Consider the following 25,803-nt stretch of genomic DNA (forward strand, 5'->3'; position numbering starts at 1 on the left):
ACGCCTATTTTAGAGTACATTTCGATTCTACAGACTACAATTCCCAGGACCGCCTGCTTCTCGCACCGGAAACCAGTCCCTCCCCCCCCTCATTGTGCGGCGCTTAAAGAAAGCGGAAAGAGGCGGTGGGCTAGGCTTCATTTCGGCGTGAGTCTGGCAGGCGGTGGTACAACCCTTTTCGTCATCTTTATCCATAGAGACCGGCCGCTTTCTTTCCCCACCCTGAATAGCTCCTTCAGCGCATAACTCCCTTCGTTATTCGGATATAAATAAAGAAACATGGTAAGTAGGACCCTAGTCGGGCAGTGAGAGGTGGTCTACTTGGTGGGGGGGAAGCTGCTGGGACCGCTCCCTTACGACGCCATTTTATTTAATCTCCTGTCAGATAAAGCCTTTTAGGGTTTTTGTTAGACCGTTAACCGCACAGCTGCGTCACCAGCCTCTAACTCTTCAGTTGCCGCTATATCCATCTCACTGGGGTAGTTTTTATTTACCTTTTTGCTTCGTTTCTATACAGGGACTGACGTTCACATTCTGCCTTCACGCGCTTTTTTTCCACTTCGTTATAAAAAAAAATGTTATTTGCGCGTGGCAGCGCGCGGGTTCATCGTCCTCGCGGCGCAGGTGTTTTAGAGCGCGCGCCCCACCTTCTACCCGCCCCACCTTCTGAATAAAGAACTCCTCAGGGCGCATATTTTTTATATTAAGCTTTACTAAGCGGTTTTTATTTAATAGCGCGGTGAATTTGTGTAGTGAGGCACAAAAAGTGACGTGAGAAGCGGCCGGTGCTGTCTAGGAGACTTTTTGCAATGAATAAACTGATTGTGTCGCCGGGTGTCCACGTCCCATTCATTCGGGTGAAGGGCGTGATTTGCGCGTGGCAGGCAGCTTTGTGCCCACTCCCTCCTTTCATTCCGCGGTTTTGCGCGCGCATGAATTTTACCCCCCAATCGTCTCTGTATGAGGCGCATGCACGTCTGTCCGCGAGTAGTATGATAAATCTAGCCCAGCATGTGCTGCTGAGGGGGGCAATACGGTGTCTGTACACACTGGCCCTTCGCAAACAGTCCTTTGTGTAATGTGCTGGGTCTGCAGCAGCCTCTCATGTGGCTGTAGGCAAGGCATTGCAGTATTCCTTTGCTGTTGGGTATCAAGGGGTTAAAGTGCACGGTACGGCCCATTGGTACTTTAACATGTTATCATTAAAGGGACAGTCAACACCAGAATGTTTAAAATAATCCATTCCCCTGTTTTGCATAACAAAGTTATATTAATACACTTTTTACCTCTGATTACCTTTAATCTAAACCTCTGCAGATCTCCCCTTATTTCAGTCCTTTTGACAAACTTGCATTTTAGCCAATCAGTGCTGACTCCTTGGTAACTCAATGTAATCTGACATATAAACTAGCACCCGCTTGTTGTGAAAAACTGAAGTTGCATTTGGACAAGAGGCGGCATTCAAGGGCTGATACATTGGCACAGGGCTCGACAAACCCAGGAGCCTGGGAGCAACTGGCTCCTAGAACTTTACCCCTGGCTCCTAACATTTTGTGTTATTCACCATATATCTCTATACAAATTCAACTCCCTGGCTCCTAAAAAAAAATGTTTTAACATTTGTGAAGCACTGCATTAGCATATGAGCCTACCTAGGTTTAGCTGTCAATTAAAATACCAAGAGAACAAAGATACAATTAAATTAGGAAGTTGTTTAAAATGACATGCCCTGTGAGTCATGTGGAAGTTTTAATGTTGACAAGACTCTCCCTTAAAGGGACATGAAACACTAAATAAATGCTAGCGATAATTATGCGTTCAAAGAAAAGATGTCAGAGAATAACCTGTAGATGTATTTAACGTTTCATTGGCTGTTTAAATATTAACAAAATAAGTAAAGTTTTAGTGCCTATAAAGCAATGGGAGCTGCCATGTTATAACATAGGTTCCTTTCTCTGCTGTATCCAGTTGGCGACAGTTATAAATAGGTCACTAGAGTGTGCAGCCAATGGCTGTGAGGAATATAACAGTGTTCTGCACTTCCAGTTCGAACGGGAACTGAAAAGCTCAAAATTTCAGAATGGAATTACAGGAAAAGGGGACAAAAGAAATAATGAAAATATATTGCAGATTGTTTTTTATACAAATAAAATTATTTTTTTAGTTTACCGTATGTTTAATGTCCCTTTAAAGGGGCATAACCCCCCCTTTTTTTGTCTTCACAATTCCAATACAGCATGTGATTTTACACTTTTGTTCTCTTGGTATCCTCTGTTAAAATGATGGCAAGATAGGCTCAGGTGCTGCTGACTTGTGGTCGCACATACAAGCGTACCTCTGAGATTGCATATTTGGTTCCAGACCAGCACAATAAAGTGACTCACTTTTTATTTTCCAGTGCATATAAGTTAGTTACACTATACTGTAGACTATGTAAGTACTTTAACTAAAAAAACAACTTTATTGCTACAAAATGCTGTCATCTGAGCGAGTCATTACCTTTTTGTTGGTGTGTATGTTGGAAGAATGGTGCTATGACTTGCTCAACACAAGGTTGCCACAGTTTTCAGTTTGTAAAAAGCAATATCTGAAGTGCTATGCCTGTATGCCTCATGTTATTGGCTCACCCAATGGGTTAATTAGGTCCTGCTAGTGTGTTGCTTCTTTATCAAAGGATACCAAGAGAATGAAGCACATTTGATAATAGAAGTAAATTGGAAAGTTGTTTTTAAATCTTTTGTTCAAAAGGGACATGAAGCCCAAAATGTCTTTTTATGAATCAAACTTTCTGCAATGTTTGTGCAGACAGGAATGCAACTGTTCAAAAAGCATGTGAAGAATATTTTAGATATGCACTTTAGGGTTCCCTTAGAACTGGCCACTAAAGTCTTTTGCGGTGGCCTTTTAGGGACGGTTAAAGGGACCGTCTACACCAGAATTTTATAGTTTTAAAAGATAGATTCCCTTTATTACCCATTTTTGCATAACAAACAGTTATATTAATATACTTTTAACCTCTGTGATTATCTTGTATCTAAGTCTGCAAACTGCCCCATTTCAGTTCTTTTGACAGAATTGCAGTTTAGCCAATCAGTGCCTGCTCCCAGATAACTTCACAAGCAGTGTTATCGATATGAAATACATGAACTAACGCCCTCTAGTGGTGAAAAACTGTTAAAATGCATTCTGAAAAGTGGTGGCCTTCAAGGTCTAAGAAATTAACATATGAACCTCCTAGGTTAAGCTTTCAACTAAGAATACCAAGAGAACAAAGCAAAATTGGTGATAAAAGTAAATTGGAAATGGAAGTCACCAGTGATCCCCACCTTAAAGGACCAGTCAACACATTAGATTTGCATAATCAATAAATGCAAGATAACAAGACAATGCAATAGCACTTAGTCTGAACTTCAAATGAGTAGTAGATTTTTTTTATAACAAATTTCAAAGTTATGTATTTCCACTCCCATTGTACCATGTGATAGCAATCAGCCAATCACAAATGCGTATACGTATAGTCTGTAAATTCTTGCACATGCTCAGTAGGATCTGGTGACTCAAAAATTGTTAATCTAAAAGACTGCACATTTTATTTTTTAATGGAAGTAAATTGGAAAGTTGTTTAAAATTACATGCTATATCTGAATCATGAAAATTTAATTTACCCTGAGTGTCCCTTTAAACAATTGGAAGACCCAGGTCACACACATCCTAAATTTAGAAAGAAGGCATTACTGGGAACAGGGAAAAATAACACATGAGTTAATGGTAACGAAGTGGGATGCAGCTCTATCTGTGATTGGCCTTTTTTTTTTTTTTTTTTTTTCCTCCTCCCCTACTCTCTCCCCTCTCTATGTAACACTCCTATATCTTTCTCATCTATCCTTTATACCGGCTCTATAGGATACATAATATAATAAGGTACAGAGTTAAGGGCCGTAGAGTATCTTTGCTTACTGTATTAGTTAATAGCGTTATTGCTGATTAAAACGGGGACAGGTGAGTCCCGGCTAGGAATTTAGAAATTAAGAATGTTATGTTCTATTCTAGAAAATGTTATTAAAGGAAAAAATAGAAAGGGGAAAAAAAAGTAAATTGGAAAAAAATCTAAAATTACATGCTCTATCTGAATCGTGAGTTTATTTTGGCCTAGACTGTCCCTTTAAATGTGCTACTGCAGTAAATGTAGCATGTTGCAGGGTTTGTTTTGGATCATGCTATATATATATACACACACACACTTCAGCCTCTCTGGGGCAAGTGGAAATGTGTTCAAGCATTAGAGGTAGTGAGGACTATATGGAATCTTGACAGTATTGTCCCAGCAATGTAATAACTGTGGCTGCTCTTTAAGTTTAAAAGGCCACTAAAGTGTCATGATCCAGAGCATGCAATATAAACTATTCAATTGGCTTCAAGATATTTGAACAGCATTACCTCAGGGTCAGCCATGCACTACTGTGATCTGATTGGTGGCTCTTGTGATTGGCTCACCTGATGTGTTGAACTAGCCATAAGGAGTTGTGTTTCTTTTTTGGCTCCTAAATGTATGGTCTGTCTCCTAGGCTTTGAGCACATTTGGCAAGTCCTGCTTTATCTATGTATAATTAGATGTTAAATATTAGTTTTTGTACGAGACACTCCTGAACTTATTGTCTGTCTTTAATCATGGCTTTCTATGTAGGGTAGACAAACTGGCTAGTGCAGAGCTTTCCAAACTTTTCATGTTGGTGACACACTTTTTAGACCTACATCATTTCGCGACACAGTAATTAAATCAGTTGTACTAGCAAAAAGGTTAAACTAACTTGTTTTAAGAGATACGGACACATACATAAATTATATAATAATAAAATGTATTTACAAGTAACAGTAAATATGTGCAAGAATTAAAAAAAAGTTTAATAACACCAATAGCTAATTACTATTTTAATGGGATGTATGATGTTGATGGGATGAACACAGTTTCTGAATATTTGGTGGAATATTAGATAAAGACACTCACATTTCATCATCAAGCATATTTAAGTTTCCACTTCCTATCCATATATCAAGAGCAGGAGCAGCAATGCACTACTGGGAGCTAGTTGCAAATAAAAAACACTGACTTGTGACTTCAGCTCAGCGTTTAAGCTGCCGCCCTCAGAGCTCGGCGAGTCCGATTGACTACTGCCCGCGCTGCAAACACATTGCTGTCCTGCTCAATGACTACACATGCAGTCACGAGCCAATTAAGGAGACTACACGTGCAGTCAGGAGCCAATATGCCGCCAATAGTAATAGTTTCAGTTCCCACTGAGCTGCACCAATTGGTTAAGATGATCTGTGACCCACAAGGTATCAATCACGTGTCAACCATGTGATATGCGTAGCAGGCAGACGGAAAGTCAGAAACCCAAAAAATAAATACATTTAAAAAAATTTGTGCTGAAGCAGGGACACACCTACACACTCCTGCCGACACACTAGTGTGTCCCGACACACAGTTTGGAAAGCACTGGGCTAGTGAGTTATTTGTCTTTATATTGTGCCCATATTTAATTCTACTGCATTGAGTGGCCCTTTAATGTTTAGGGGATGTCTGACAGATCTTAAGTACAGGTTGGGCAGTGTTTTCTCAAGGTTTCAACTTGCACTGTAACTTGTCATGGGGTGGTTCTTGCTCAGGCGTTTAGTACAGCTTTCTTTATAACTGGCTATCTAGCTTCTGAGAATTCCTTTGTCATTAGCCACTACAAAAAGAAATCAGTGGTTAAAGGGACAGTAACATAGAATTGTTGTTGTTTTAAAAGAAAATCCCTTTATTACCCATTCCCCAGTTTTGCATAACCAACAGTTATATTAATTTACTTTTTACCTTTGTGATTACCTTGTATCTAGGAACCTTCTTCCAGCCCCCTGATCACTTGACTGTGACTGTTTGTTATCTATTGTCTTGCATTTAGCATTGGTTTGTGCTAAATCTTAAATAACCCCCTGTGCCTGAACACAGTGTTATCTATATGGCCCACATGTACTTTCTGTCTCTTTGTGTTGAAAAGAGATTTAAAAAGCATGTGATAAGAGGCAGCCCTCAAAGGCTTAGAAATTGGCATATGAGCCTACCTATGTTTAGTTTAAACTAACAATACCTAGAGAAAAAAGCAAATTTGATGATAAAAGTAAATTGGAAGTTTGACTAAAATTAAAAGTCCTATCTAGTATAAATTAAAGTCATTATTCAGACTGTCCCTTTAAGTGTGCTACAAACTGCTTTTTACCATATAGTGGAACATGTAATCTGCAGATGTAAATTTCTCTATAAAGGTGGTTTATCCACTTGGTGGATTTAAAGGGACAGTAAAATAGTTTCCCCTTAATGTGTTTACAATTGCTTTTTTTTACCAACTGCGGAGTAAAAAAAATGTATGAAAATTGGCTTTTTAAGGTTTATTTGTGAATATTAAAGCTCTGATTTTGTGTTTTGAAGCCACAACCTAATAAAATGGGTTGAGCTTGTAGGTATAATCAGATCTCATTACTGTATCACATTGTGCACATATACCTGCTTCTTTATCTTATGTCTGTGCATAAACCAATCACCAGTACTTGGAGAGAACAATGGAAAATCAACATTTTATTACCTTATCTCTGTTATATCCGACTGGGAGTGTAATTTCTTCTGCTGGCTGTGTTTACAAAGCTTATCTATAGCTGGGACCTGCGGCCACAAACTTTCAGAATAGGTGGGGATACCACATGCTAAATCAACTATTTCTAATGCCAATATAAGGGTAAAGGATCTACTTGTAAACAATTTAATGCACTCTAGCAGGTAAAGTGGATCATTGGGAACAAATTAAAGGGGAGAAAAGTTTTGAGTGAACTGTCCCTTTAAGGGAACCACAAACTTTTGAATCGTGTAGCTTCAAATGCTGCTTGGTAAGAGATGACACCATTTATTCCTTTGAAGAATAGGTAGAATGATAGGAGCTCAGGTGTCTAGTATTCTATGGTAACAGTGTTTGCAACTATGTATAGTATTGCTATTAACATTGTTGCAAAAACTCCTGCCAGTTAAATGGACACTGAACCCAAATTTTCTTTCCTGATTCAGAGAGCATGTGTTTTTAAGCAACTTTCTAATTTACTTCTATTTTTTCTTCTTTCTCTTGCTATCTTTATTTGAAAGAAGGCATCTCGGCTAAGGAGTCGGCTAACTTTTGGTTCAGGACCATGGACAGCACTTGTTCAAAGGTGCTGTCCAATCAGCAAGAACAACCCAGGTTGTTCACCAAAAATGGGCCGGCATCTAAACTTACATTCTTGCTTTTCAAATAAACATATCAAGACAATGAAGAAAATTTGAAAATAGGAGTACATTAGAAAGTTGCTTAAAATTGCATGCTCTATCTAAATCACGAAAGGAATTTTTTGGGTTCAGTGTCCCTTTAAGCTAGACATGAGCTCACCTTCATATTACTCTTTAACAAAGGATACCGAAAGAACTAAAGTTAATAATACAAGTAAAGTTGTATGTCTTGTTTGGGGGTTTTGCTAATCAATTTAGGAACCTATATCTTTATACCTTCAAATGTAGTAGTCCTGTGATTTCACATTCAAGTGAGAATATTTACATTCTACTGCATGGCTTGAACTAATCTGCCTGTTTGCAGCTTGCTGACAGGCAGCACATTTCTGATCCCACACAATTGTATTGGGATTTATAGTGAAGTACATTGCTGTAACCATCTGACTGTTTAAAGCATATTCTGTGTAAACGGATTAAACCCCTTGGCTGTCAGAGCTGCAATACATTAGTTGTTCTGATGACCCAAATTACTGTCTTGGTCTGGTTCTGCTTAGTGGTTGCAGTTTAAAACTTGTAAAACAAAATTGTAAGACTTTATATGGTAATGTAGTTAAAGGGACAGTCTACCATAGAGTTGTTGTTGTTGTTGTTTTAAAAGATAGATAATCCCTTTATTACCCATTCCCCAGTTTTGCATACCCAACAGTTATATTAATATACTTTACCTCTGATTGCCTTTTATCTAGGAACCTTCTTCCAGCTACTGATCACATGACTGTGACTGTTATTTATTGTAGTGCTCGACAAATCTGTTCAAAAATTAGGAGCCAGACAGTGGCAGTTGTACATAGAGATATGAAGGATAACCCAAAAAGTTAGGAGCCAGTGGCTACCTGGGTTTGTCGAGCCCTGATCTATTGTCTTAAATTTAGCATTGTTTTGTGCTAAATCTTAAATACCCCCCTGTGCCTGAACAGTGTTATCTATATGGTCCACGTGTACTTTCTGTCTTTGTGTTGAAAAGAGATTTAAAAAGCCTGTGATAAGAGGCAGCCCTCAAAGGCTTAGAAATTAGCGTATGAGCCTACCTATGTTTAGTTTAAACTAAGAATACCAAGAGAAAATAGCAAATTTGATGATAAAAGTAAATTGGAAAGTTGATTAAAATTAAGTCCTATCTGAATAATGAGTTTAATTTATACTAGACTGTCCCTTGTTTGGTTACATATTCCTGCATAGTATTTGTGCTCAGGGAGTCTGCTTAATCTGTGGTACAAGAATGAGATCCATGGCCATTTATAATGGGACCTAAGGCGTGTCCGATCATATCCTAAGTTGAGGTAATATGCAGTAGACATTAAACTGTAAATCAGGGCTCGGCACACCCATCAGCACTTTCCCCTTAAAGGGACAGTATGCACCAGTTTTCATCTAACTGCATGTAATACACTAATATGAAGAACATGCACAGATACTAATCCAAATCCAGAATACAACCTTTTAAAAACTTAGTGCTAAACTGGGAGCATCAAACTGTTGATGAAGTTGGGCTGGTAAAGTAGGAGCTGGCCCCCTCCCCCTGCATATAAAGACCCATTAGACAACCAGTATACAGGTGTACCTCAGATATTGCAGGCTTGGTTCCAGAGCAACGAAATAAGTTTAAATCTACACCACACTGTAGTCTAAGTGTGCAATAGCATTATGTCTAAACAATTTACTTTCCTTTATTTAAAAAAAAAATGCAAACCATCATTTTTTGCTTGTGATGTGTATAAAGGGGTATGTGTATATACATTGTTAGAGGGGGTGGCACAATAAACTTGCCCGACACATGGTTGCCATATATTTTCAATTTGTTAAAAGAGAAATATCAGCAAAGCACAAGGCGGTATGCCTGTACATCTAAAATGTTGGTGCTTGGTTAGGAGTCTGTAAAAATGTATAGTTTTGCTTATTTTTAGACCCTCCCAGGTGGGCTATATAAATGATTATTTATGCACAGATAAATCTAGTGTATCATGTCCCTTTAAGGTACTTTTGTTGTAGCTAGAGTACTGATTGGAGAACAATTCTGACTGTTTGCTCACAGAAAAATTGACTTTTGAAATTGGGGTGGAGTGCGGGGTATTCAAATTTCATACATAAAGATAAATTATAGCACAACTCTATATAGCTAACATTCTGATCTGTTTTAATAAAGGGGAAGGTTTACCATCATTAAAGGGGCAGTATACACACTTTCATTTAACTGCATGTAATAGACACTACTATAAAGAATAAGATGCACAGATACTGATATAAATATTATAAAGCCTTACTTGGAAGCTCTGTTGGAAAGGTAGCTGGAAAGCCCAGTGCACGTGGAAAGTAACACACACCCCTTTTGCATATGAAGACCCTTTAAACAAACAGGAGCAAGCTGGAGTAGGTATACATCAGTATTCTCTTAAAACTTTGGGGCTTGGTTAGGAGTCTGAAAATCAGAGCAATGTTTAAAAATAGGCAAAACTATAGATTTAAAAATCATCTAAACTTACATTTGTACATTTCAAATAAAGATACCAAGAGACTAAAGAAAATTTGATAATAGGAGTAAATTAGAAAGTTGCTTAAAATTTCATGCTCTATCTGAATCACGAAAGAAATTTTGGGTACAGTGTCCCTTTAACTAAAAATGGTTCACTTCTGTTCTACCAATACAAATTGTCTGAATGAGGTACAGTGATCTCTCCTACAATAACAATACAACAGCAAACGTTTGAAAAACTATTATAATTGCTAGATTGCCTGTTATAGTGCTAGTTCTTACCTTGCACAATTATGCTCAAAACATACTGTACTCTGAGGAACATCCTTATCTTATATGATTGCAGGAAGAGTGTTTATAGGCATTAACTTAATTTTTTTTTTCTATGAACACACCTCTTACAATAATAGGACTAGATTTAGATTACATTTGAGTGGTAAGCTTTACCAATGCGCTGTTCACATTTCCAACTCAATAGACTAATGGAGTTGGACATGCAAAGAGAGCATTGGTAAAGCTTACCACTCAAATGTAAGCTAGCCCATATTGTTCCCCATGTTTAAACAGTGCACTGGTATAATATTTACTGTATTGCACTTTTAGTTGGTTGTTATATTACATTTGTTGTTCATTGTTATGAATATATTTTAATGTTTTATTTTTCTTTATAAACGTATTCTTTGAAATGTCTTAGAGTCTTTACAACTTTGTGACAACAAGCAAATAAAACTTATTTAATATCTTTTGTTACAGTTCTTCATAATTATAAAGAAGCGGTCTTAAATAGTCTGTATTGTGCTTGGGACACTGTTAAAATGACTTAGTATCGGTAATTGGTATCTGCGAGTATTTTAAAAAAGTATCGGTACTTGGTCTAAAAAAAAATGGTATCAGTGCAACCCTGTTATACTTTTTACCTCTTACCTTGTATCTAAGCCTCTGCAGACTGCCCCTGTCTCTATGAAAAACTGTCAGAATGCACTGAGATGATAGGTGGTTTTTAGCATATGAGCCTACCTAGTTTTAGCTTTCAACTAAACACAAAGAGCAAAGCAAATTTGATAAAGTAAATTGCTAAGTTAAAAATTTCATGTCCCATCTGATTCATGAGAGTTTAATTTTTGACTAGACTGTCCCTTAAGGTAGGGATACCACTAACAATCGGCTGGAATAAAGGTAAATTAGCTGTAAACTATTTAATACTTCAGCAGGTAAATGGAACATTGGGAGTAAATTAAAAGGGAGACCAATTAAGGCTACACTGTTAAAGGGACAATCTAGTCGAAAAGAAATGCTAGATTCAGCTAGGGCATGTAAAGAACTTTCCAATTTCTTTTATCAAATTTGCTTAGTTCTCTTGGTATTGAAATCTAATCCTAGGTAGGCTCATATGCTAATTTCTAAGCCTTTGAAGGCTGCCTCTTATCTCAGTGAATTTGAGTTTCTCACAGCTATAGGGCGTTGGTTCATGTGACATATAGATAACTTTGTACTCATGCCTGTGGAGTTACTTATGAGTTAGCACTGATTGGCTAAAATGCAAGTCTAGATAATCCCTTAAATTCTATTAAATTTGCAGTATCCTTAACTAAAGGAGACAAGGCATTATGCGGAGCTAGCTGACCTATCTGGTAGGCACCAATTGCCGTCTAACTCCTAGTGCATTGCTGCTCCTGAGGATACAGAACATTTTATAATAGACTTGCATTTCAGTTTTGTCTTTGGCTTATTATTTGACTTGCTTTTCTGAGCTAAGCTGTGAGACCATTTTTGGTGTCTTGAATGAAGCTGAAATGACCCCTGGTGTTGCTAGTGCACCTATTTCCTCTTTGGGTACAGGTGAGCTAAGTGACTGCAGAGACTGGTGATCTGGCTATATCACATTAAATGGACTATTCTCCCATTTAAATTGTTCCCTATAATCCATTTACCCTGCTGGAGTGTATTAAATTGTTTACAAGTAGCTCCTTTACCCATATTTTGGCCTTGAAATAGCGGTTTTAGTTTGCGATATCTCAACCTATACTGAGTTTTGATACTGGAATCTCGGCAATTAAGTAGTCTAAGTAAACACAGCCAGCAGAAAAAATACACCCCAAGTGGGGTGCTGGATAGTTAAAGGGACACTAAACCCCAAAAATGTCTTTCATGATTCAGGTAGAGAATACAATTTTAAATAACTTTCCAAGTTACTTCTATTATCTAATTTGCTTCATTCTTTAGATAATCTTTGAAGAAATAGAAATGCACATGGGTTAGCCCAATCACACAAGGCATCTATGTGCTTCTACCAATCAGCAGCTGTTGAGCATATCTAGATATGCTACTCGGCAAAGAATATCAAGAGTGTGTGGGTTTTTTAATAAAAAAACATTCCAATTTACTTCTATTTAATTTGCTTTGTTTAGCTATCCTTTGAAGAAATAGCAATGCACACGGGTGAGCCAATCATAAGAGGCATCTGTGGAGCCACCAACCAGCTACTGAGCCTATCTAGATATGCTTTTCAGCAAATGATATCAAGAGAATGAAAGCAAATTAGATAATAGAAATTAATTGGAATGTTTAAAGTTGTGTTCTCTATCTGAATTTTTTGGGGGTTTAATGTCCCTTTAAGTAACAAGATGATATTCCATTGTTTTCTGAGCTGTGATTTTCCATTCAAATATAAGATAAGGAAGCAAGTGTGTGTATACAAAGTGATAACATAATGAGATTACCTGAAGCTCAATCCATTGTAATAGGCTGTGTTTTAAAAGCACAAAACCAGCTACTTCATATACACAAACCTGAAAATGCAATTTCTCACAGTTTTTACTCTGCTGCTGGTATAACAAGTCATTGAAAATACATTCATGGAAAAAACATTTTAGTGTACTGTCTCTAAGGGTGAAACTGGCGGGAGAAAAATAACAAGATTTATTGGCCACTATATAAAGCTTTAGGATGGCTTTGCTTCATTAATCTTATGGAATTAGGTGCATTTAGGCAGATAAGAGACATAACTTGGGCTGTGTAGCTTGCAGTCTAAATTTGGTAACTGCTTAACACCGTTCGGATGTTCCATGCTTGTCCTGACACTGGGCTTTAAAGCCATTAGGGCAGAAGTACTTGGGGATTTCTGTTCTCATTCAGTAAACTATTTGCATACCTCCTCTAAAGGGACTGGAAACTCAGTTTCGTCTAAGATACAAGTCCACGGATTCATCCTTTACTTGTGGGATATTATCCTCCTAACAGGAAGTGGCAAAGAGCACCACAGCAGAGCTGTCTATATAGCTCCTCCCTTAACTCCACCCCCAGTCATTCTTTTTGCCTACTCTAAGTAATAGGAAGGATAAAGTGAAAGGGGTGATAAAATGTTTTATTTTCTTCAAGCAAGACTTTATTTTAAATGGTACCGGTGTGTACTATTTTCTCCCAGGCAGCAGATGGATGAAGACTTCTGCCTGGTGGCTGATCTTAGCAGTTGTTACTAAGATCGAGTAGTTCCTACAGAATGGCTGAGGAGTACTTAAACTTCAGTGTGAGGAATGTTTTTCATGCTATAAGCAGTGAGGAATGTTCAGGTGTTTTTTTTTTTTTGTTTGTTTTTTTTTTTTTTTTCCTGGAGAGACTTATTTCAGAATTGGCTGACAGTATCGCCATGAGGGAAAGGGTAAGCAGTAATCCTAAAGTATAAAGAGGGGTATTACTGAACTTGCATATTGGGCTAGAACGTTTTATGAGATTTTTAAAAAAATTTTTTTTTATATATATACTTTGAGTATAAGAGGGTACACATGGCTTCATTTATGGATATATGAACCCACATGGTTAGGTTTTAGACCGCTCTGGTGTGGTTATTTTAGGCGGTGAGACATTGAGTGAGATGGGCGGGGTCTATTTTCGCACCTCAGTTGCGCCGTTTTTCCCTGACAAGCAGCAAGCTCCAACTCCAGTGGGCCTTTTAGAACAGTATTGGGCCAAATCGAAGGTTTAATCTGATTTTACAGACCCCCTGAGGGCAGGTAGGTGCCACAGCAGGGCTGTGGCGAGGTGCAGGGGGTGTTTTTTATTTGAAATAAGTGTTTTATAGCACTACATTTTTCTGGTAAGGGTTAAGTATTCCTTTACTTGTGGGGTAAACTTAGCTGGACAGTTGGGATGCTTTTATCATAAAATTGGGATAATTTTATTGTTTTAAAGCAGTTTTGGAAAAATCGTGTTGTGTGTGTTTTTTTTTTTTTTTTTTTTTTTTTTTTTTTTTTCTCAAAGGCGCAGTACAGTTTCAGATTATTTTTTCACTAAATAAAGTGTTTTCAAGCCTGTTTGTGGTCATTGCTAGCCTGTTTAACATGTCTGACATTGAGGAAAGCCAATGTTCCATGTGTTTAGAAGCCATTGCGGAACCCCCACTTAAAATGTGTCCCTCATGTACTGAAAGGGCCTTACATTGCAAAGAACATATTTTGGCTGATAAAAGTGTCTCAGGATGATTCTCAGTCAGAAGAGAAATCAGGTTATGCCATCTACTTCTCCCCAAGTGTCACAACCTTTAACGCCCACTCAAGCGACGCCAAGTACTTCTAGTGTGTCTAATTCTTTCACCCTGCAAGATATGGCCGCAGTTATGTCTACTACCCTCACAGGGGTATTATCTAAACTGCCCGCTTTGCAGGGGAAGCGCAGTAGGTCCGGTATTAGAGTAAATGCCTAGCCCTCTAACGCTTTATTAGCCATCTCCGATGTACCCTCACAATGTTCTGAATTGGGGGTGGGGGAATTGTTGTCAGAGCTTTCTGATTCAGGAAAGATGTTCCCTCAAACAGATATGACTGCTTTTAAGTTTAAGCTTGAACACCTCTGCTTGTTACTCAGGGAGATTTTAGCGACTCTGGATGATTGTGACCCTATTGTAATTCCACCAGAGAAATTGTGTAAAATGGATAGATATCTAGAGGTTCCTACTTACACTAATGTTTTTTCCGGTCCCTAAGAGGATTTCGGACATGGTTACTAAGGAGTGGGATAGACCAGACATTCCGTTCTCTCCGACCCCCCCCTCCTCCTACTTTTAAGAATGTTTCCCATATCTGACACCATTCGGGATTCGTGGCAGTCCCTAAGGTGGAGGGAGCTATTTCTACCCTGGCTAAGCGTACAGCTGTACCTATTAAGGTCAGTTGTGCTTTCAAAGATCCTATGGATAAAAAAAAATTAGAGGGTCTTCTAAAGAAACTGTTTATTCATCAGGATTTTCTTCTACAACCTATAGCGTGCATTGTTCCTGTAACTACTGCAGCTGCTTTTTGGTTCGAGGCTCTTAAGGTTGAGACCCCATTAGATGATATTTTGGATAGAATTAAGGCTCTCAAGCTAGCTTATTCTTTTATTACAAATGCCGCTTTTCAACTGGTGAAATTAGCGGCAAAGAATTCAGGTTTTGCCATTTTAGAGCGTTATGGCTTAAGTCCTGGTCTGCTGATGTGTCATCAAAATCTAAGCTATTAGCTATTCCTTTCAAAGGTAAGACCCTATTCGGGCCTGAACTGAAGTAGATCATTTCCGACATCACTGGAGGAAAAGGCCATGCCCTTCATCAGGATAAGAAAACAGAATGAGGGCCAAACAAAATTTTCATTCCTTTCAAAACTTCAAAGGTGTTCCCTCTACCTCCTCCCCTGCCACAAAGCAGGAGGGGAATTTTGCTCAATCCAAGTCATTCTGGAGACCTAACCAGACCTGGAATAAAGGTAAACGGGCCAAGAAGACCGCTGCTGCTACCAAGACAGCATGAAGGGGCAGCCCCCGATCTGGGACCGGTACTAGTAGGGGGCAGACTTTCTCTCTTTGCTCAGGCTTGGGCAAGAGATGTTCAGGATTCCTGGGCTTTAGAAATCGTGACCCCGGGGGGTATCTTCTAGAATTCAAAGATTATCCTCCAAGGGGGAGATTTCATCTTTCACGGTTGTTTGTAAACCAGACAAAAAGAGGCGTTCTTACACTGTGTAGAAGACCTATTTACTATGGGTGTAATCTGCCCAGTTCCAAAAGCAGGGCAGGGGTTTTACTCTGTCTGTGGTTCCCCAAAAAAGAGGGACCCTTCAGACCGATTTTTAAGATCTCAAAATTCTAAACAAATTTCTCAGAGTCCCATCCTTCAAGATGGAGACCATTCAGACAATTTTACCATTGATCCAGGAGGGTCAATATATGACCGTGTATTTGAAGGATGTGTATCTTCACATTCCTATCCACAAAGATAATCACCAGTTCCTCAGGTTTGCCTTCCTGGACAAGTATTAACAGTTTGTGGCTCTTCCTTTCGGGTTGGCCACCGCTCCCAGAATCTTCATTACGGTGCTAGGGTCCCTTCTGGCGGTTCTAAGGCCGCGGGGCATAGCAGTGGCGCCCTATCTAGACGACATCTTGATTCAGGCGTCAACTTACCAACTAGCCAAATCTCACACGGACATCGTGTTGGCTTATCTAAGATCTCACGGGTGGAAGGTGAACATAAAGAAGAGTTTACTTGTCCCTCTCACAAGAGTTCTATTCCTGGGATCTCTGATAGACTCGGTAGACATGAGAATTTTTCTGACAGAGGTCAGAAAATCAAAGATCTTAACCACCTGCCGAGCACTTCATTCCATTCCTCGGCCGTCAGTGTATGGAGGTAATTGGACTAATGGTAGCGGCAATGGACATAGTTCAGTTTGCTCGCTTGCATCTAAGAGCACTGCAACTGTGCATGCTCAGACAGTGGAATGGGGATTATGCAAATTTTATCTCTTCAGATAAATCTGAATCAAGAGACCAGAGACTCTCTTCTTTGGTGGTTGTCACAGGATCATCTGTCCCAGAGAATGTGCTTCCGCAGGCCAGCATGGGTCATAGTGACGACGGACGCCAGCCTCTTGGGCTGGGGTGCAGTCTTGAATTTCCTGAAGGCACAGGGTGTGTGGACTCAGGAGGCTGTCCTTCCAATAAATATTCTAGAACTTGGAGCGGTATTCAACGCGCTTCAGGCGTGGCCTCAGCTGGCTTTAGCTAAATTCATAAGATTCCAGTCAGACAATATCACAACTGTAGCATATCTATCATCAAGGGGGAACAAAGTTATCTAGCGATGATAGAGGTTTCCAAAATCATTCGATGGGCAGAGACTCACTCTTGCCATCTATCTGCAATCTATATCCCAGGAGTGGAGAACTGGGAAACATTTTCTCAGTCGTCAGACTTTTCATCCGGGGGAGTGGGAACTCCATCCAGAGGTGTTTGCACAATTGATTCATCAATGGGGCACACCAGAATAGGATCTGATGGCATCTCGTCAGAATGCCAAACTTCCTTGTTACGGGTCCAGATCAAGGGATCCTCAAGCAGTACTGATGCTCTAGCAGTACCGTGGTCGTTCAACCTGGCTTATGTGTTTCCTCCTTTTCCTCTCCTTCCTCGTCTGATTGCCAGAATAGAACAGGAGAGGGCTTTGGTAATTTTGATAGCACCTGCGTGGCCATGCAGGACTTGGTATGCAGATCTGGTGGAAATGTCATCTCTGCCACTGAGACAGGACCTTCTCATTCAGGGTCCGTTCCAACATCCAAATCTAATTTCTCAGCAACTGACTGGAGATTGAATGCTTGATTTTATCTAAGCAGGGATTCTGAGTTGGCCATAGATACCTTGATTCAGGCTCGAAAGCCTGTCACTTGGAATATTTACCATAAGATATGGCATAAATATCTTTATTGGTGCAAATCCAAAGGCTACTCATGGAGTAAGATCAGGATTCCTAGGATTTTGTCCTTTAAGAATTGGAGAAGGGGTTATCAGCTAGTTCCTTAAAGGGACAGATCTGCTTTGTCAATCTTACTGCACAAGCGTCTGGCAGTTGTCCCAGACGTTCAGTCGTTTTGTCAGGCTTTGGTTAGAATTAAGCCTTTGTTTAAGAACTAAATTCAAACTCCATGGCGGAGCAAAAGGTTTAAAGTTCTTCAAGGGGTTCCATTTGAACCTATGCATTCCATAGATATTAAGCTTCTATCTTGGAAGTTCTGTTTTTAGTTGCTATCTCTTCGGCTCGAAGAGTTTCTGAACTATGCAATACAATGCGACTCGCCTTATCTTATATTCCATTCTGATAAGGTTGTTTTGCTTACCAAACCTGGATTTCTTCCTAAGGTTGTTTCTAATAAGAATATTAATCAGGAAATTGTTGTTCCTTCTCAGTCTTAAAGTGAATGTAATTTTTTTTTTTGTTAAAGTGCCCAGTTTTTATAAAAATTCAATTAATAATCGGGGCACTTTAATTCATCAATTTACATTTCACTTGTGTTGTGAAAAAATAACTTTTAATCTTGAAAGCCGCTCCAGCTTCCTCTGCCCGTTGCAAAGCCTCTTCCTGGGTCTAAAATGTGCAGTCATGGCTTTGAATCAGACACTGATTCCGCTGGGGGAAGCCCTGATTGGAGGATGATCCATAGTTTTAAACCATCACAATTTGAGTGGACTGCACCTTTAAGCTAGGTAAAAGGACAAAATAATCAGGAGCATCAAAATTTGGCTGGCCTCTGGTTCATGGACTGTAGTCTTAAAGGGACAGTATACACCAATATTCATAGAACTGCATGTAATAGACTACTGTAAAGAATATGCAGATTGAAAGCCTTGAGTGCTGTTGGGTACTAGTCCTTTATAGCTCTTCCTGGACAACACTACTTATGTCTCTTTGTCACTAGACTGCAACACCACACCCTCCTGTCTCACTCAACATCCTGAAGCCTATCCCTTGCTGATTCCGTGGCACCTGTGCTTAGCTAACTGCCTGCCCTTGGAGAGAGTCTAAGCTGTAAAATGAAGAAATGTGTCACTACATTAACTTGCAAATTAGTTGTTTTCCATTTTAGGCCTCACTACCTTATTTATGACATTGTGTTTTGTAATGTCATACAAGCCACTGACTGACAAAGGGGGTTTGTTTGAATGCTGGTGCATGGTCACTCAGCATATGTGCATATGCCACTGATACAGTAATAAACTAGTGTTTTTGCTAATTGAAGTATTGCAAAGATTTAAGGACCATTAAATACAAGTTACACTAGTTTCTAAACTTTAATTTTCTGCTTCTCTATCCAATCACTCTTGCACATGCTCAGTAGTAGCTAGTGCATTAAAACGGGGTTCTTCAAACTTTTTTCCCAGTGCCATGATACCACATACCTTAGTGACCCTATTTTTATGCTTGGTTTGAATTTCTGAAGTAATATACAAGTGAGCTGCAATTGTTGGCAAAGTGACTAAAATGTGCTTGTACTTCTATTCCTGAGTGTTGGCAAACGTGTTAACTTTTTTACAACACTCGAGTCACAACGCAGTAATGTGTCTTGGCCTGTGGTTTGAAGAACCCTGATTAGAAAGTGCAAGTAAGACTACAGTTTACTCGGTCTCGCAAACTATCAAAGGCCCAGTAAATACAGTAATTTGTATCAGAAGACCACACAATGGCACCAAGTCTGAGCTTCAAATGAGTAGCAGATTTGTTTCTGACACATTTTAATGTTTATTTCCACTCTATCGTTCTATTAGCAATCACAAAGGTGTATATACATATATTTTGTGAATTCTTTCCCATGCTCGGTAGGAGCTGGTAATTCAAGTGTAAATATAAAGTAGGGCTGCAACTATTTTCATAATCTATTAATCGGCCGATTATATATTTTTTTCGACTAATCGGATAAAAAAAATCAATAATAGTTTCCTATATTTTAAATAAAATCCATATACTGAGTGTTACAAATATAAACTTCAGACTAAAACTTTACATTAACACAACTGTTTGTCCAATTTTTAAGCAGCAGAGCACAGTTTTATAATTAAACAAAACCAAAAACTGTTTGGAAAAAATAGAACTATAAATATGTAGGCTATCACGGTTTCTAACATTCGGTTATTTATTCTTTCAGAAACTTTGCATTGAAATGCAAAAATCTCAACATGTCCACATGCTTCTGGCAAAGGCTGGTTCTCTGTTTGCAGCTATATTTCCTGTAGCCGAGAAGAGGCACTCAGATGGTGTTGAGGTGCTTGAGATACATAAGGAGGGTTTTGCCAATTTCACCAAAGTGGGATATTCACCAATGCAAACTATTTTCCACCTTGGCAAGGGGCATCTAAAAGTAACCCTTGACTTAATTCTAACATATATTGAATATCTATATGCAATGGTAAATAACCAGCTATAAGGTTAGAGGAAAATATCTAGTCCACTCTAAAAATAACAGATATATACTTTATAAAGGTTGAATCTGGTACATATAACAATTAGAAATATATAAAAAAAATGAATCAAAAGTGCTAATGACTATATAAATAACAGGACAAAGCCTTACACATTTATTTATACAGTACATATAATTAGCAATAGCAAGAAATACACTAATTGTGCAAACAGAAAATAGTGCACATCAATTCAAATAACTCCCATCAATCTAGGGGCTAGGTAAAAACCATAGTTCCAAATCACCTGATTTAATATAAACAATCCAAATGATGACTTATATCTGGGTTGCACATAAGCCAGAGGTACTTATACTGTTCTGAAAAAGTAAATGTCTGTAGACATCCTTTAGGCTAAGGACATAACCATAAAACCCAATACCATGTGCAGGAGTCCATTGGAGTGAAGCAGCTGGTGTTGTGCACAGACAAACTAATTGCAAACCAACTAATCTATTATGCCGATTGGTTGTTGCAGCTCTAATATAAAGACTGAAATGCTAGGATTTACCATCACTAACTAAATGTGCACAAACGCTATGACTTACCTTCACTTTAATGGAACTAAATTAGAGCAGCAATGTTAAACTTTCTATCTGATTTATGAAAGTCAAATTTTGACTTGAGTCACTTTTAAAGCCAAAAGGAAAGTCAATCCTAGTGTTTGCGGAACGCTAGGATTGGCTATTGAAACACATAGGGGAATTTCATTCATGAAGTAAACATACTTTGTGCAGAAAGCTCCTTTATTTCAATTGATCGCTGCTCAGGCAGCCCGCGGTTGACCACTGTTTTGCTCAGAAGTGACATTTTCACCTCTTAGCCAATAGCTGTGCAGTAACTCTGGCTTCTCTCCCTGTGACATCTAATTTCACGCACGCCATTTGCTAAGAAGTGGAAACTTCGCCTCTTAGCAAAACAACGTTCTGCCGTGGGCTGCCTTAGCGGCTCAGAGCGATGATCGCTTGAAACGAAGGAGCTTTCTGCACAGTTAGACTTCACAAATGAGTCTCCTCTTTTGTTTCAATGGTCAATCCCAGTGTTTCACGCTAGGGTTGACTCACTTTAACCTCAGATAAATGCTGTTTTTAGTGTCGCTCTAAATTATGTACAAGATTTTCTTTACCCAATTGGCCACAGCAAGTAATAACATGCTCAATGGGCAGTGTAAAGCAACTTTTTTTTTTTTTCTTTCCCCTTGGTTTAGCCCCTTATGTTTAAAAACACTAGGACAATTGCTTAAAGGGACACAAAACAAGTTGGGATAGAGACAAAATATATGTACTTTAATTACTTTACCTGCACATTTATACTGCAGTGCCTCGTCATTAACCCTTTCTTTTTTTAGTTCCTGGATTGTAAAGCTCTAACTCCCCCGACACATTTCCTTCTATGGCTGTATCTATTTTGGTAGAATGCAAAAGTGTATAGGGATTATCTGCTGGAGCATGCCTAGAAACTGTGAAATACAATGCCTATCTAAACACTGATAAGGGGGTGGAGTTGGCTGCTACAGATATCTTGGCTATGTAATTTTGCTTATTTTTTGATCATTTTAAAATGCTTGCCAGCAATTTTTAAACTTTGTTTGCATATACATTAATTAATTGGCCCTTTTAGGCTATGCACAAGTTTGTCCTTTAAGTCAGCTGTGTGACTGCCACTCCTGGTTGGTTGAGCAGCTTTATTTTATTCACTAGTGTCAGCACCTCCAAAAATAACAAATTAGGAGGTATACTTAAAGGGACATGAGACCCAAATTTTTTCTTTCATGATTCGGATAGAGAATACAATTTTAAACCACTTTCTAATTTACTTCTATTTAATTTGTTTCATTCTCTTGGTATCCTTTTGTTTAAGGAGTAGCAATGCACTAATTTCTAACTGAACTCATGGGGGAGCCAATCACAATCGAGAGATATAGCTACAGCTAGAACCTAGGTTATCTGCTGCTCCTGAGCTTGTCTAGATAAACATTTCAGCAAATGATAAGAGAAGGAAGCAAATTAAATAGAAGTAAATTGGAAAGTTGTTTAAAATTGTATTGTCTGAATCATGAGAGAATTTTTTTGGGTTTCATGTCCCTTTAAGAATATGGGTTTCCATTATTTTTTTTTTTTTAAATCAATCTTGTATGTGCTTTCCTTGTAGTTATGCTGGGGTCTGGTCTATTTTGAATTCATGAAACTTGCAGCATTTTCTCTTCTATTTTTGTTTACATGTTCTGGTTTTTTTTTTTTTTTTTTTTTTTTCAGGCCTCAGGTGTGAAAGTTTGCGATGACGTGATCAAGACATTCAATGACATGAAGGTACGCAAATTCTGCACCCCTGAGGAGATCAAGAAACGCAAGAAGGCTGTTCTCTTCTGCTTGAGTCACGATAAGAAAAGCATTATCCTGGAAGAGGGGAAGGAACTCTTAGTAGGAGACTGTGGAACTGTTGTGGAGGACCCCTACAAGCACTTCGTAGACATGCTGCCCGCTAATGACTGCCGTTATGCACTGTATGATGCCACCTATGAGACAAAAGAGTCAAAGAAAGAGGACTTAGTCTTCCTCTTCTGGTGAGCTCTTGCTACATCTGTAGGCATTCTGCATGTGAATATGGTGCTCTGTCTAGGCTGTAACAAATTAAAACCTATACCTGGCTTGTGTATTCCCAGAAGAGGTTCTAGCCACTAACTTTACCTGAAGTGCTTAAAATACAAAGTGTTGACTGTTGCAGCCTTCTGATAGGGCTAAATTACAGTTTAAGCAGAACTTGTTTGGGGGGGGGTTTTCTCTCGTAGACTAGCCATTTTACTGTAACGGTTTAAATGTACAGCAAAGAAAATGAACTGGTCAGGGCATCCTGTGATACTTGAGCAAATCAGTAGCTTGACAGTTACCAGAAAACCTAACTGAAGGTTTACATAAGGCCATTACCCTGTTATGAAGTTTGTCTGGCTCCTTTAATATTCAGTCTACATTAAAGCATTTGTCAATGACTGACCTGGATAATTTTACCTTTCTGGAGGTAAAACATTTGGTCCTTACAGTAATTTAGAAGAACTGTTAAATACTATTCAAAGCTATCTAAGTTAATGTCCAGATGGTCAGGCAACCCATGTTTTAGTGTAGCTGGTTTTGGCATCAGTGGCTGTTGCAAAAGCCTGAGTCTTCATTATAAATTAAAATGGGCTACAACAACCACTTGTGACTTGTTCAGCCTGAAGTAGCATTGATTGTACCTTCCAACTACTATACAATTCAGCACTTCCTTAAAACGAAGGATCAAGCCACTCTGCAATTGGAAAGGTTTTTAGATAGATGAACAGTTTTAAAATCCACCAACCAGAGCCCAAGGTTAAACCTTAGTTGTGGTACTTGGGCTTTTTAACGCGTATAACACCAACTGTCTGATTCTGATTTCACTATTGCTCTATTTCTAGATAGAACACCATCTATAACCCTTTATTATGTGTATATATAATAGATGTATTATGCTGAGTTAGAGTGCCACCATGTGGACATTGTCTATCATTGTTCTAAGCATTACATGGATGTTAACAAAAATGCCAAGTAAGTGGTAAAATTCTAGGACTATGGCTCCCTGAGTTTGAGCCCTGATATACAGATTGTATTAATGTATGTGCAAATCGTGTGTTCTGTCTCCTTATTAGGGCTCCTGAAGATGCTCCTCTAAAAAGCAAAATGATCTATGCCAGCTCTAAAGATGCGATCAAGAAGAAATTCACAGGTAAGACTGCTACTTAATGAGATCTGCAGTGAGATTACTCACTGTACCATCTAGATAACATGTAACCAGAACAGATGCCCGTGCCACCCTCCATTCACCAATATTCTGTTTTCTAGGTATCAAGCACGAGTGGCAAGCAAACCACAAAGAAGATATCAAGGATCGCAGTACCCTTGCTGAAAAGTTGGGAGGGAACACGGTCATCTCCCTGGAAGGAAAGCCCTTGTGAAGTCTCCATTCCTCTTCCCTCCGTGTCTGTGCCACTTCTTAAAGAGGCTTCCATGTTACCATAACCCAGCAGTGTCCATACTGCTACCCTAAATTTCCCAGATCTCCCTGGATTTGTGAGGCTCCTTGACTCCAGACGGGCATCATATGTCTGCAGATGGGCACAACTTCCATTTCCCCTTAGTAATTTGTCACTCAGTGGTTCCTTTCCTCTTAGGCCTGTAAACCGAGGCATTTTACCTTCCAATAAGATTCCCACCTTTGTTTCCTCCCCAGACTCTGCACTTACCCCACAAGTTATGAGTTATTTTGCCAAATGCAGCCTGGCATCTTCGCTGCCTCTTTTTCATGGGATCATGTCAGAAAGGCCCTTAACATTCTTATCAGGATGTACTTTGTAGTTTTAAAAAAGAGGGAATGCTGGATCAATCCAGTGCGCTGTTCTAACATTCCTAAACAAACCCTTCTAAAACTAGCTCCTAAGAGGAATAACGTTTGTTTTCTTTAGAGATTCCATATTTCTACAGCATTCCTGTATTTTTGCAACTAATCTGGCACTAGAATGGCAATATTTATGGCCTCCCAAGAACTCCTTTGTGCAAATTCCTAAGTTCAGACCCTTAAGGCACTTTCTTTCTGCTAAAGTTTGGGCAGGAAACTTTAATTTTTTTTATTTTTTTTCTTCCCAACTGAATTTTTAATTTAAGAATATGGGACATCACTTACTGGCCTCACCATTGCATTCCACTTTTTTATATATATATTGCCAATTTTCATTTGCAAATTTTGTGATGCTCACCTTCTGTACTGCAGTGTCAATGGATTTGTTTTGTTTTTTTTGGGAGGGTGTAGAAATTCCTTTGTCTGTTCACCCTTTCAGTTCCCTCTCATCTCCATTGCGCTCTACTGTCTTGCGTTACTAATATGGAAGTCGTTCTGGCAGAGCCGACATTAATAAAAATCTATAAATGAGACTATTGTATCTTTGTAACTAAAGATTTGTTTGAAAGTTGTGAGGTGTCCATTTTCTTCATAGGCTAAAGAAACCATAAGCAGGCAACCTTTTCCTTCACTTAATCATTATAGTGGGCAAACATGTACTAATTAGGTGGGGACAATCATCTGCATCTACCACTGATTGGTTCACCTGTAGTGTCTGATCAGGACCAGCAGTTTTCTCCTCACAAGCTGTGCCTTAACTGTTCCTGTTTACAGCGGTTAATGATAAGGGGGTTCTAACATTACATGTTCTACAAATTAGAGCATGTAACTTTTGCACTGTAGTGGCCGATTTTATAGGGATATGAAAGGCAAAATTTAACTTGCGTGTCATTTTGACACTTAAATAGACTATTTTCAAATGTGCTTCATTATCTTGCTATCCCTTTTTGATTGGCTATCTGCCAGTAGTGCAATGCTGTTCATTCAGCAGAGGGTAACAAGAGAGAAGTAAATGTTTTATCCAAATCATGAAAACATTTAATGTCTTCAAAATTCTTAAACCTATTGATATTATAAACATAAATGTTGCTTTTATATGTTCAAGAATTTGGAAGGAAGAGACTTTTTATTGAAGGGAGTACTGACTGCTCTTTTGGTTCCTAAGAACTTTATCTGGAAGTGTACTGGATATTAGACGTGTGCATTTGTTTTCTTTATATAACAAATGCTGAAAATGGCCACGGTGGGGGGGGGGTCATTTTCAGCATTAATTATATCCAGAATAAAACAAATGCACAAGTCTACCAGACATCTC

At 38.8% G+C, this 25,803-nt stretch overlaps 1 protein-coding gene across 1 annotated transcript; it reads left to right on the forward strand.

Annotated features, from left to right (window-relative positions):
• The first annotated feature begins 116 nt into the window (after positions 1-116).
• On the forward strand, positions 117-25,021 carry CFL1 (cofilin 1). Its single transcript, XM_053720042.1, has 4 exons — positions 117-282; positions 22,337-22,644; positions 23,743-23,819; positions 23,936-25,021. The coding sequence occupies exons 1-4, from the start codon at positions 280-282 to the stop codon at positions 24,046-24,048; spliced, it is 501 nt and encodes a 166-aa protein (XP_053576017.1). The 5' UTR covers positions 117-279; the 3' UTR covers positions 24,049-25,021.
• Positions 25,022-25,803: the final 782 nt, after the last annotated feature.

This window comes from Bombina bombina, chromosome 7 (genome assembly GCF_027579735.1).
Source record: "Bombina bombina isolate aBomBom1 chromosome 7, aBomBom1.pri, whole genome shotgun sequence".
Taxonomy (NCBI): Eukaryota; Metazoa; Chordata; class Amphibia; order Anura; family Bombinatoridae; genus Bombina; species Bombina bombina.

Bases quoted from the DNA above. Each gene is read 5' to 3' on its own strand.
- CFL1 (XM_053720042.1), top strand. The intron at 22,645-23,742 runs GTGAGCTCTTGC...TCTCCTTATTAG, and splicing joins GACTTAGTCTTCCTCTTCTG to GGCTCCTGAAGATGCTCCTC. The intron at 23,820-23,935 runs GTAAGACTGCTA...TCTGTTTTCTAG, and splicing joins GATCAAGAAGAAATTCACAG to GTATCAAGCACGAGTGGCAA.